This window comes from Panthera uncia (assembly GCF_023721935.1).
Source record: "Panthera uncia isolate 11264 chromosome B3 unlocalized genomic scaffold, Puncia_PCG_1.0 HiC_scaffold_2, whole genome shotgun sequence".
In the NCBI taxonomy this organism is placed as follows: domain Eukaryota; kingdom Metazoa; phylum Chordata; class Mammalia; order Carnivora; family Felidae; genus Panthera; species Panthera uncia.
The window spans coordinates 1,207,351-1,217,993 of record NW_026057583.1 but is presented as its reverse complement, the minus strand read 5'-3'; the positions used below and the strand labels follow the sequence as shown (position 1 = coordinate 1,217,993).

General features: G+C 55.2%; 2 protein-coding genes across 3 annotated transcripts in view; one reads left to right on the top strand and one right to left on the bottom strand.

The window, feature by feature from the left end:
* Positions 1-2,348: 2,348 nt before the first annotated feature.
* On the top strand, positions 2,349-6,036 carry CIB1 (calcium and integrin binding 1). Its single transcript, XM_049614304.1, has 7 exons — positions 2,349-2,524; positions 2,654-2,688; positions 3,697-3,805; positions 4,937-5,087; positions 5,234-5,352; positions 5,424-5,512; positions 5,779-6,036. The coding sequence occupies exons 1-7, from the start codon at positions 2,474-2,476 to the stop codon at positions 5,798-5,800; spliced, it is 576 nt and encodes a 191-aa protein (XP_049470261.1). The 5' UTR covers positions 2,349-2,473; the 3' UTR covers positions 5,801-6,036.
* A 1,384-nt stretch (positions 6,037-7,420) lies between these two features.
* The window catches only part of SEMA4B (semaphorin 4B), a 40,802-nt gene continuing 37,579 nt past the window's right edge, over positions 7,421-10,643 (bottom strand). The window contains exons 14-15 of one of the 2 annotated variants that reach the window (XM_049614289.1): positions 9,424-9,509; positions 7,421-9,198 (exon numbers count right to left, since the gene is read on the bottom strand). In XM_049614289.1, coding sequence (XP_049470246.1) covers positions 8,456-9,198; positions 9,424-9,509 — 829 coding nt within the window. In that variant the 3' untranslated portion in view covers positions 7,421-8,455. The remainder of the gene's footprint in view (positions 9,199-9,423; positions 9,510-10,643) is intronic. The other variant, XM_049614290.1, reaches the window with a different exon arrangement.

Below are 10,643 nucleotides of genomic sequence, written 5' to 3'. Positions count from 1 at the left end.
CCTCACTGACAGGCTGATGGTAGCAAGCCCAATGTGGGGCTTGAACTCACGAACCACGAGATCATGAGCTGAGCCAAGAAGTCGGACTTTCAACCGAGCCACCCAGGCGCCCCTAGAAGCTACTGTTAAAAGCGTATCAGCAACTCAGGTTTTACACTGTTTCAAGAGTTGATCAGGCAAGGCAGGACGGTATGCTAACCAGGCTCAGAATGCCTATTTAATAACTTACAATGAGAAACGTGCCAAACGGCACAAAATGTTCATATTGGCTAATCAGTATAGTCCCTTCTCTATATAAAAATGTACCAGGAAGCAATATTATAATCAGAAGGCTGTTCAAAGAAGGGCTTAGCACCAAGTGAGGTGGCTGGGAGATCTATGTCACTGATGGTCACCACGGCACAGGGCCTATTTCCACATCTTCACTGTGAAGAGGCAGTCTCACCATGAAGTCCAGGGACCGGCCTTGGCTGGCCAGTGCTCCCTCCCCTCAGTCTAGTACAGGAGACACTATGACAGCTTCCTGTTTCCTGTCTATCCTTTTACTACCCAAAGATGAATCCTTTTTTTTTTTTTAATTTTTTTCAACGTCTATTCATTTTTGAGATACAGAGAGAGAGAGAGAGAAAGAGAGAGAGACAGATCATGAGTGGGAGAGGGGCAGAGATGGAGGGAGACACAGAATCCGAAGAGCACTCCAGGTTCTGAGCTGTCAGCACAGAGCCCAATGCAGGGCTCGAACTCACAGACTGCGAGACCATGACCTGAATTGAAGTCGGGACGCTTAATGGACTGAGCCACCTAGGTGCCCGAAAAATCCTTTCTTGCACAGGAAGAGCCAGCCTACTGTCAGGATGATCAGGTTGGGACTGGGCTACACTCCACTCACCTCGACTGGTTTTGGTGTTCTCACTGCTCTGCAGCCCCCCGCTTCTTGGAAGAAAACATTTCCACAACGGTGGGACTCACATGCTGATATAGTGAGTCTTACTAAAGTCACTCTCAGATAGATGAAGGCCTTATTCAGTGCTGGGGAAGTCATCACTCAGCAACATTTACTCAACAACTGCCACCTCTCAGATCCTGCAGATCGCAATTCTCCTAGCTCTTCACGGGGCTTACAGACAAGTAAGCCAAGTCAACGTAAACTGCACTGGGGATTCTGTAAGTATAAGATTCCTAACCTAGTCTAGGGAAGCAGGAAAGGCTTCCCTGAGGCTAAGACGGAAGAGGAACTGAGAGCCCAGAAAGCCAAGAGAAAGGGACAGAGGCTGAAGTCAGATTTCAGAGGGTCCTAGACTGGTTTTTAATCATTAGTTTTAAGCTGAAATCAACATGATCAGGCTTAGACTTCACAAACATCAGCAAGCAGAATAAATCAGGAGAGGCAAGAACGAATTCCAACAAGTGTGTCAATTATACCTCAATAAAGCTGAAAACTCCCACCTCCTCCTCTCAGGAACCTGTAATCCTCACCTTCTGGACTAGTGTAGGTTCGTTCATGCATGCATGCATCCAATTCGTTGAAGCCTTCTACGTGCCAAGCGTTTTCCTAGAGATTGAGAGGGGACAAGAGCAAACAGGTCACCCTTGGTCCTTACCGCCTCTGGAAGCGACGTGGGTCAGAAGAGAGCACGTCGGCTGGAGTAAGCAGTATGGCCATGGAGAGCCGTGAAAAGAGACTTAGACTGGGGTGACCTCTTTCAAAATGGAGCTTAGACAAGTCACGGACCACCCCCTCCCCCCCGCACCGGACCTGTTCTCCCCATTTGTAAAATGGGAACCTACCCTGCAGGGCCCTTGTGAAAATCGAAGATCACTAAGCACGGCTCCCGGCACTCTGCGTACAGCCTCAGTGGGCCGCAAGGTTCTGTGATTTCTGGAGGTGGCATGCGGGCTGCAACACGTGCGGCGAGGGCACAGTGGTACGAGCTGAATGAAAAAGCCCTCGCCGAGCGGATGCTTGGCCGGCAGCCTTCGGCCACGTAGCGATTCTCGAGGTTTCCCGGATATCCAGGCACCAGGTACTTCCCTGATGCCCCTACCGGACCGCGCCCAAAGCCTCCGCCATCACCGACTGCAGCCGAACCGGACGCAACGCGACACTCGCCGCAAACTCCTATCCTAGCCATGGCGAAGCCGTGGCGTGCCGAACGCATGCGCAGTCCGCACGCCCGCGCGCGGCGGGCCCCGCCCCGTCCGCTTCAGAGGCGGGGCCGTGCGGGCTGGGCTCCGCCCCCGGAGCGTCCGGCCCCCTCCGGGCCCCGCCTCCACCTAGCCGCGGACCTCCCGAACCGGGCCCGCTGAGCCCGGCCGGGAGCGCCTGGGCGCTTTAAGGAGGGGGCGGACCCGGGGGCGGTGGCCCCAGGAGCGGTTGCCGCGGGAACGGGGCGGTGACGCGGCCCGAGGGCGGAAGTGAAAAAGTTGCCGGCGCCCCGAGACGAGTTGGCGGAGTTCTGCGTGCGGCGCGGCGATGGGGGGCTCGGGCAGTCGCCTGTCCAAGGAGCTGCTGGCTGAGTACCAGGTGCGCGGGACGCCGGTCCCCGGGGAGTTTGCGCGCGGGCCTGCGCTGCGGAGCGGGGTCCCGGGGCGGGCGGTAGGGCGGGCGCGGCCTCCGGGAGGCCCGCTGAACCCCTCTCGTTTTGCTTTCCAGGACTTGACGTTCCTGACCAAGCAGGAGATCCTCCTGTAAGTGCCGTCTCGAACCTCAGCTCCCGGATCTTCTAGAGCTCTGTCCACAGACGAGTTTAACCAAGGGTCCCCCAGGGGGAGGGACGGGGCCCGCGGCCGAGCAGGTGCCCGCGCCCCGGCCGCGAGCTGTCCCCGCCGGCTCGGGGGCCCCCGATGCGCACCGCAGAGCCACCTCGAAGCCTCCGCCCGGGCTGGGCGCTCCGGGGCCTGCGCTCCGCTGGCTCCTGTGTTATCGAACTTCCTGCCCCAGCCCGGCGGGGGCTCGGCGGACTTCGCCTACCGGGAGCCCGGCCCCTCGTAACTCGACCTGAATATACACAGTAACCGTTAACGCTTACTGAGCACTCGTCGTGCGCCAGCAACTGTGCGAAGTGCTTGCCTGTATTACCTAATTCAGTCCTTCGGAGGGAGGTGCGGGGACAATGAATCGGGTTTCCGAAAAGTTTGTTTACTTGCCTAAGAGTACGCTCCAAGTGAGAGGATTTGAATTCGGGCTGGAAACCCCTTCCTAGCCGTGTGCCAGCTTTTTGTGGTGAAGGCGCTTGAGTGAGGCGATTCCTTGGCTTCTCTTGGCAAAAATAATCCCAGTGGGAAGGAGCTGGGGGCGGAGGAAGAGATCATTTAGGTAGCTGCTAAAATGGAAGGCTTTGAGGAGCTGGAGATCCCTGGAGTGAAATGAAAGTGAGGTTTCGACTTTACTCTTTTCTCACTGTTTTTCAGGGCCAACTGCTGGCTCCTTCTGCACCCTCTCCATCCCTCTGGGAGCTCTAGAGCCAGTCCCAGTACAGTGCCTGGCACACAGTAGGCCCTCAGTAAATACCCATTGCATGAATGGACTCCCAGCCTGTAGTCTTGTGACATATCTCCCTTTGGCTTATGCCTGATGGCTGAGAAGCTCTGTGTATGTGGCTTAGCTTGTCACCTGGTTTACAATGGGTAGCAAGGCAAGGAGTGGGGATGTGATACACAGGAAGGTTTGCCAACAGGTTCCTCTCCTTCTGCCAGAGCCCACAGGCGGTTTTGTGAGCTGCTTCCCCCGGAGCACCGGAGCACGGAGGAGTCACTGCAGACACGAGTGTCCTTGGAGCAGATCCTCAGCCTTCCAGAGCTCAAGGTGCCAGTCCCCCACCCTGCCTCTGCTATTCATCTTGAGATCATGTGGTCACTAGTCCCCATTCTGGTCTTTCCTCCATTTAGTCCCAATTTCCTGGGGACAAGGGCTTTATCAAAATCACCCAGTGGAATTCACTAGAATGGTGTTTTTCAAACTGGGATTCTTGGACATATTATTGGAGAGTCAAGTAAGTTTTGTCCTTTATTATATTTTTTAATTTTATTATTTGTTAATGTTTATTCATTTTTGAGAGAGAGACAGATAGAGTATGAGCGGGGCAGGGGGGCGGGGGGGGGCAGAGGGAGAGCAAGTCACAGAATCCAAAGCAGGCTCCAGGCTCTGAGCTGTCAGCACAGAACCTGATGCGGGGCTCGAACCCATGGACTGTGAGATCATGACCTGGGCCGAAGTTGGCCGCTTAACCAACTCAGCCACCCAGGCACCCCTAAGTTTTGTCCTTTAAAAGGAGTTGAGAGGCACCTGGGTGGCTCGGTTGGTTTAGTGTCCGCTCTTGATTTTGGCTCAGGTCATCTCACAATTTGTGAGTTCAAGCCCTGCATCGGGCTCTGTCCTGACAGTGCAGAGCCTGCTTGGGATTCTCTCTCTCTCCCTCTCTCTCTCTGTCCCTCCCCCGTTCTAGCTTTGTCTGTCTGTCTCTCTCTCTCAAAATAAATAAGCCTAAAAATAATAATAAATAAATAAAAGGAGTTAAGTTACTGTATTAAAGTTTGAGAAGCTCTATTCCAGAGGCCAAATGCCTCTCCACAGGGTTGCTGTGAAAATTTTTAGGCAAAGGGCCTGGCCTGGTGCCTGTAACACAGTGAGTGTTCAAGTAAACGTGTTTTATAGTAACCAGCCCATCTTGTTCTCTGCTTAGGATGCTTTCATCTTCCTTCTCTGCCCCTAGGCCTGCTGTTGGGTCAAACTGACTCGGTTACAGAGCCGTCCCTGTCCCTTCCTCAGTCACTTGGCTCTCCCACCCTCCATGCTGGCCCCAAAACACTGAGCATGCTCTCCTGTGAGCCCAAGCTCATGGTACCGTGACCTGCTCCCTCCAGTTCCTGGCAGGGTTTGAGGAGTGTGTGACCTGGGCTACATCCCATGGCGTTCACAGAAGGCTCTCTTGCCTAGGCCAACCCCTTCAAGGAGCGAATCTGCAGAGTCTTCTCCACATCGCCAGCGAGGGACAGCCTGAGCTTCGAGGACTTCCTGGACCTCCTCAGTGTGTTCAGTGACACAGCGACTCCAGACCTCAAGTCCCACTATGCCTTCCGCATCTTCGGTGAGGGCCAGGAGCAGCCTGGCGGGACACGGCCTGCTCCCACATGGTCCTGGTGGTGGTGTTCCTGCTCGGGAGCCGGGGGTCTCTGTGGAGCCTTGGAGCTCACGCTGACCACATTCTTTCTGGCTTCCTGCGTCCGTCCATAGACTTCGATGATGATGGAACCCTGAACCGAGAAGACCTGAGCCAGCTCGTGAACTGCCTCACGGGCCCGGGCGACGACACGCGGCTTAGTGCTTCAGAGATGAAACAACTCATTGACAACGTGAGTAGCCAGGCCGGGCCAGGGAGCGGGAGGGGAGGGCTAGGACTTGGCCTGAAGCTGTCCTTTCCCAGATCCTGGAAGAGTCCGACATCGATCGGGATGGCACCATCAACCTCTCAGAGTTCCAGCACGTCATCTCCCGCTCACCAGACTTCGCCAGGTATGAGGGTCACGGTCCCCCTGCGTTCTAGTTACCCCTGGGTCCCCGCCTGCTGCAGCTGGGCCTGGGATGTTGGGATGGGAGGTGGCAGCCAGGCTGAGAAGGCCCCAGTTCCTCTCAGCGTCTCAGGGCAGCTCTTCCAAAGGGGACGGACAGACGTGGGTCAGCCCGTTCCAAAGGGTCTTAGGGAAGATGTGGGTAAGTTTGGGGTTAGTGTCTCCCCTCCTCTTCCAGCAGAAAACCTGAGCCACTTTTTTCTTGTTCAGCTCCTTTAAGATTGTCCTGTGACAGGAACCACAGCCATGTGTCCCAGCAAGCACCCTGCCCAAGAGCCTTTCCACTGCTGAGCTGTGGCCGAGGTCATGCCTGTGTTGCCAGGGCCGGCCGAGCTGGCCTAGCCCAGAGCTGGCACTGTGCAGTCCTGCTCCAGGCAGGGGAAGGCCCTCCATGGCGGGGCCTCTCCTGTCACTGTCATCGCTCTATTTGTGTTCTACTAATCTATAATAAAGGTGTAGATGTTTTGACCCTTTGCGTGATACTAGAAACACAGGTATGGGACAGAACTGGACTTCCAGGAACCTTTGGTCATACTGGGAACAACAGGATTTAAAGGGCCAGTGGGGGGGGGGGGGGGCGGGGCTGGGTGGCTCAGTCGGTTGAGCTTTCGACTTCGGCTCAGGTCATGATCTCGCATTTCATGGGTTCAAGCCCCACATCGGGCTCTGTGCAGAGCCTGGAGCCTGCTTCAGATTTTGTCTCCCTCTCTCTCTGCCCCTCCTCTGCTCTCTCTCTCAAAAATAAACAGACATGAAAAAAAAGTTTTTTAAAGGGGCAGGAGGAAGTGAGACTGTAGCTCGCCTGGCCCACCCCCCACTGAGGGTGTGAGTATAAAGGGTAGCAGGACAGATGGAACCCCTCTATATCCTCGTGGTGGTGGTTACATGAATTTCTACACGTGTGAGAATTTACACAACTGTGTGCCAAAAGAAAAAAAAAACATCAGTTCTACTGTATGATCGTTCAAAAAGTAAAATTTTGGGGCGCCTGGGTGGCTCCATCCGTTAAGCGTCCGACTTCGGCTCAGGTCATGATCTCACGGTTCATGAGTTCCAGCCCCGCATCGGGCTCTGTGCTGGCAGCTCGGAGCCTGGAGCCTGCTTCGGATTCTGCGATTCTCTCTCTCTCTGCCCTTCCCCCACTCGCACTCTTTCTCTCTCAAAAATAAAATGTTAAAAAAAATTTTTTTACACACAAAAAAAAAATCATAAAAAAATTTTGAAAACTAAGAAAATGACAAAACCCCTGATCCCCTGTGCTGTCACCCTGAATGGACTGGGGAAGGTGCAGAGTAAAGGGGCTGAGGGAAAGCAAATGAGTTCCTTGCCCCCAACCCATCAGGGCATTACACTTCCCACCTTAAGGACCACACTCCACTGAGAGATGGAGTTAGCCAGGCCAGGCTGGTTCTGGCCCACTAGCCCCTGGAACGAGGAGGTTCAGAACCTCTCAGAACTCAGAGAACTAGACCAACCTCAAAAAATAACAGTCCTTTGGGGTGCCTGGGTGGAGTGTCCCGACTCTCCATTTTGGCTCAGGTTATGATCTTGCAGTTCGTGAGTTCGAGCCCTGCATCAGGCTCTGCACTGACAGGGCAGAACCTGCTTAGGATTCTCTCTCTGTCCCTCTCCTTCTTGTGTGCATGTGTGCATGCTCTCTCTCTCCCTCTCTCTCAAAATAAACAAACATTTAAAAAAAAAAAAAAAAAAAGTAGGATCCCCTGGGTGGCTCAGGTCATGAGCCAGGTCATGATCTCACCGTTCATGAGTTTGAGCCCGAGTCGTGCTCTGTGCTGACAGCTCAGAGCCTGGAGCCTGTTTTGGATTCTGTGTCTCCCTCTCTCTCTGCCCCTCCCCCCTCACACTCTTGTCTCTCTCAAAAAATAAATAATAAACATTAAAAAAAATGTTTTTTAAGTCACAGTCCTTTAAGAGGAAAGGTCATGATTGTTTCTATTCTTTAGATTTTATTTAAAAAAAGAAAAAAAAAGTAAAGTGCATCTCATTAAAAAAAAATATAAAACCCACATAAACTCAGGGCCCCTGTGTTGGGCAGTGTCCATATACCTTAGAATGGGGGCAGGCAAGTACAGGGGATGGACTCTGGGGAGGACTAGGTTTAGGGGGGAGTCTGGGGTGGATGTGGGGAAAAGGGACACAAGGTTTGCAGGCTGGGGTGGAGGAAGGCAGGCTTCCGAGAGAAAGGCGTCCATCGTCACAAACTCTCTCCCGGACTCGCGCTGCCCCCTCTCACACGTGGCCACAGCCTGATACAGGCTGGAAAGGTCCAGCAGGTGAGCCGGAGCCCAGGGCCTTGGGAGGGCTGCGGGGGCGGTGTGGCACCCCCCTTCCCCCCGGTCCCTGAGGTGATGGGATGATGGCTGTAATGGGCCGGCCAGCCGTCGAGGCGGGACGCACGGAGCCCGAGCCGGCCCTTGCCTCGGCAGAGACCAGGGGCAGCCGGTGGCGGCAGGCTAAGGCAGAAGGTGGAAGAGGCAGCCGGTGGGGGTGCCCAGCTCTGTCTCAGACAACCACTTTGGGCGAATTCCCACGCCTCCGAGGCTGAGGCTGCGGGGAGGGGCTGCGTGCGCGCCTGGGGCTCCGGGCTGTCTCCTCCTCACTCCTGTTTCACATTTTCCGTTGTTTAAACAAAGGGCTCAGTTTACACAGGGAGCGCTCTTCTGTCCATCGAGGCAGGCCCCCATCTTCAGCTGGGACCTCCAGGGCCGCGGCTGTGGGTCGGAGGGGGCCTCGCTACGTGGCCCGCTCCATCGCTCCCGAGGGTAGGGCGCCACAGTTGTGTTCCGCGAGAAGCGGAGGCCCGGCTGACCCCCTCCGAGCACTCACGGCCTCTGAAGCCAAGGTGGACTCCTCTAGAAGTCAGCTCTCACACCACGGAGTCCCGGATCTCAGAGCCCAGGCGGACCCGGGGCCGGGGGCACACCGGGGACACCTCCACAAAGCTGTCCTGGATGCTGAGCGGCCTCTTCTCGGACTCCGTGAAGACGCGGGGCCCCGGGGGGCTGTCTGACAGGGCCTGGTAGCCTCGGTGGTCGAGAGGGGTGCTAGGGGGGCCTACGCCGTTAAGCGGCCGGGTCTCAGGTGGCAGCGCCGTAGGGCGGGTCTTGGGGTGCACACTGGCACACTCCCCCTGCTTCAGGAAGACTTTCATGCCACCCCGGTGCCGGTAGAGGAAGAATAAAATCAGGAGCACCACAGCGAACACGAAGAGCGCGCACATCACCAGGAACTCGGTCCAGTAGGACTTGTCCGCACCCCAGCTGGCCTTGCCACCGGCCGGCGCGCTCACCCGCGACGTGCTGATGACGACGGGCACGCCGCCGCTCCGGTCTGCTCGGTCCGCGATCAGGTCCTCTACTACCTTTGGGCAGTAATTGGCCACCAGCTGCCAGAAGCCCTCCTCCAGCGACCAGCACTGGAACACCCCCAGTTCCTGCTGGCTGCCCACCAGCAGCAGGTCCCCAGTAGGCAACACGCGGCAGGAGGCCGAGGCATTGACAGGGGCCCCGTCGTGGAGCCAGAGCCGGGTGGCCAGGTTGGAGAGGAGGGGGCAGGCCAACGTGTTCACCGTGTTGGGCTGAAACCGGACCCGCTCACACGGCTTCTCACCTACAGACAGAAGACGCACGGCGTGAGGGGGGGCCCGGCATCCACGGTGGCCCCGAGCTCACCCGCCTCTCCCTGGACTGTGATCCTTGTACCATGATGGAAAACTCGGGGGACTCTGAGTCTGGGACGTGGACAGAAGGAAGGGCATTTATACCCACCGTTGCCTGCAAAAGGCTTCTCAGCGGACTTGGCCCCCACCTCTCCAGCTCAGACAGGGCAGTTTACCTGTTAGTACAGGAGCCGGAAACCGGGCTGAGGATGTGTTGCAGAGGCCCCTGGCGTTCGCCCCCTCAATGTCCTGGATCCACGGCCTGGGGACCAAGAGACAGTCTGGGATAAGCCAGGAAACCACTGTGAGCCTGCATCGCCTCCCCCCTCCCCCCTCAGTGCAGCCAGGCCGTCACGTGGCCCTGCAGACCCAGGCCTGGCCAAGGGCCTAGGGGGGCTCAGGGACCACCAGGACCAAAGCAGGAGTAAAAAGGCAGCTTCCCCATGCTGATTCCCCACCTGCAGGTTCTGAGCCAGCACCTCCTCTGTTTATACACTATTTATTCTAAATACAAGTTACTGTCACACTCCCCTGAATTACAAAAGCAATGTGAGCTTTTAGAAAACATCTGGAAGGACAGCCGGATCTATATGCATGGATCTGTCTTAATGCACATGCACTGACTTGTTTAATAAAACATAATAAAAAATAAAAGTCCTTTTTTCTAACCTGTTACAAAAATTTTTAATGGTTTTATTTACTTTTGAGAGACAGAGACAGAGCATGAGTGGGGGAGGGGCAGAGGGAGAGGGAGACACAGAATCTGAAACAGGCTCCAGGCTCCGAGCCGTCAGCACAGAGCCCGACACGGGGCTCGAACTCGCAAACCTTGAAATCATGACCTGAGCCGAAGTTGGACGCTTAACCGACTGAGCCACCCAGAAGCCCCTTAAAAGTCATTCTTGATACACTCAGAAAACCTAAAACTCAACCAAGTACAAAGGCTGAAAACACTACGGAAGTCACACACAATCCACCATCTGGTAACCGTGATGGGGAGTATTTGTGGTGCATCCCTCCAGGTGGACGTATGTGTACTTGTACGTGATTCTCTGAAATATAAAACCGGCACCGGGTCTCCATGTGTGTGAAGCAAGGTCACTACAAGGGGGACAGATTCCATCTTTATTTAAAACACATGTAGGGGCACCTGGGTGGCTCAGTCGGTTAAGAGCCAGACTTTGGCTCAGGTCATGATCTCGGGTTCGTGGGTTCGAGTCCCATGTGGGGGTCTGTGCTGACAGCTCGGAGTCTGGAGCCTGCTTCGGATTCTGTGTCTCCCTCTCTCTCTGCCCCTCCCTCACTCATGCTCTGTCTGTCTCTCTCAAAGATAAACATTAAAACATTAAAAAAATAATAAAAAATAAAATAAAATAAAATAAAATAATAAAATAAA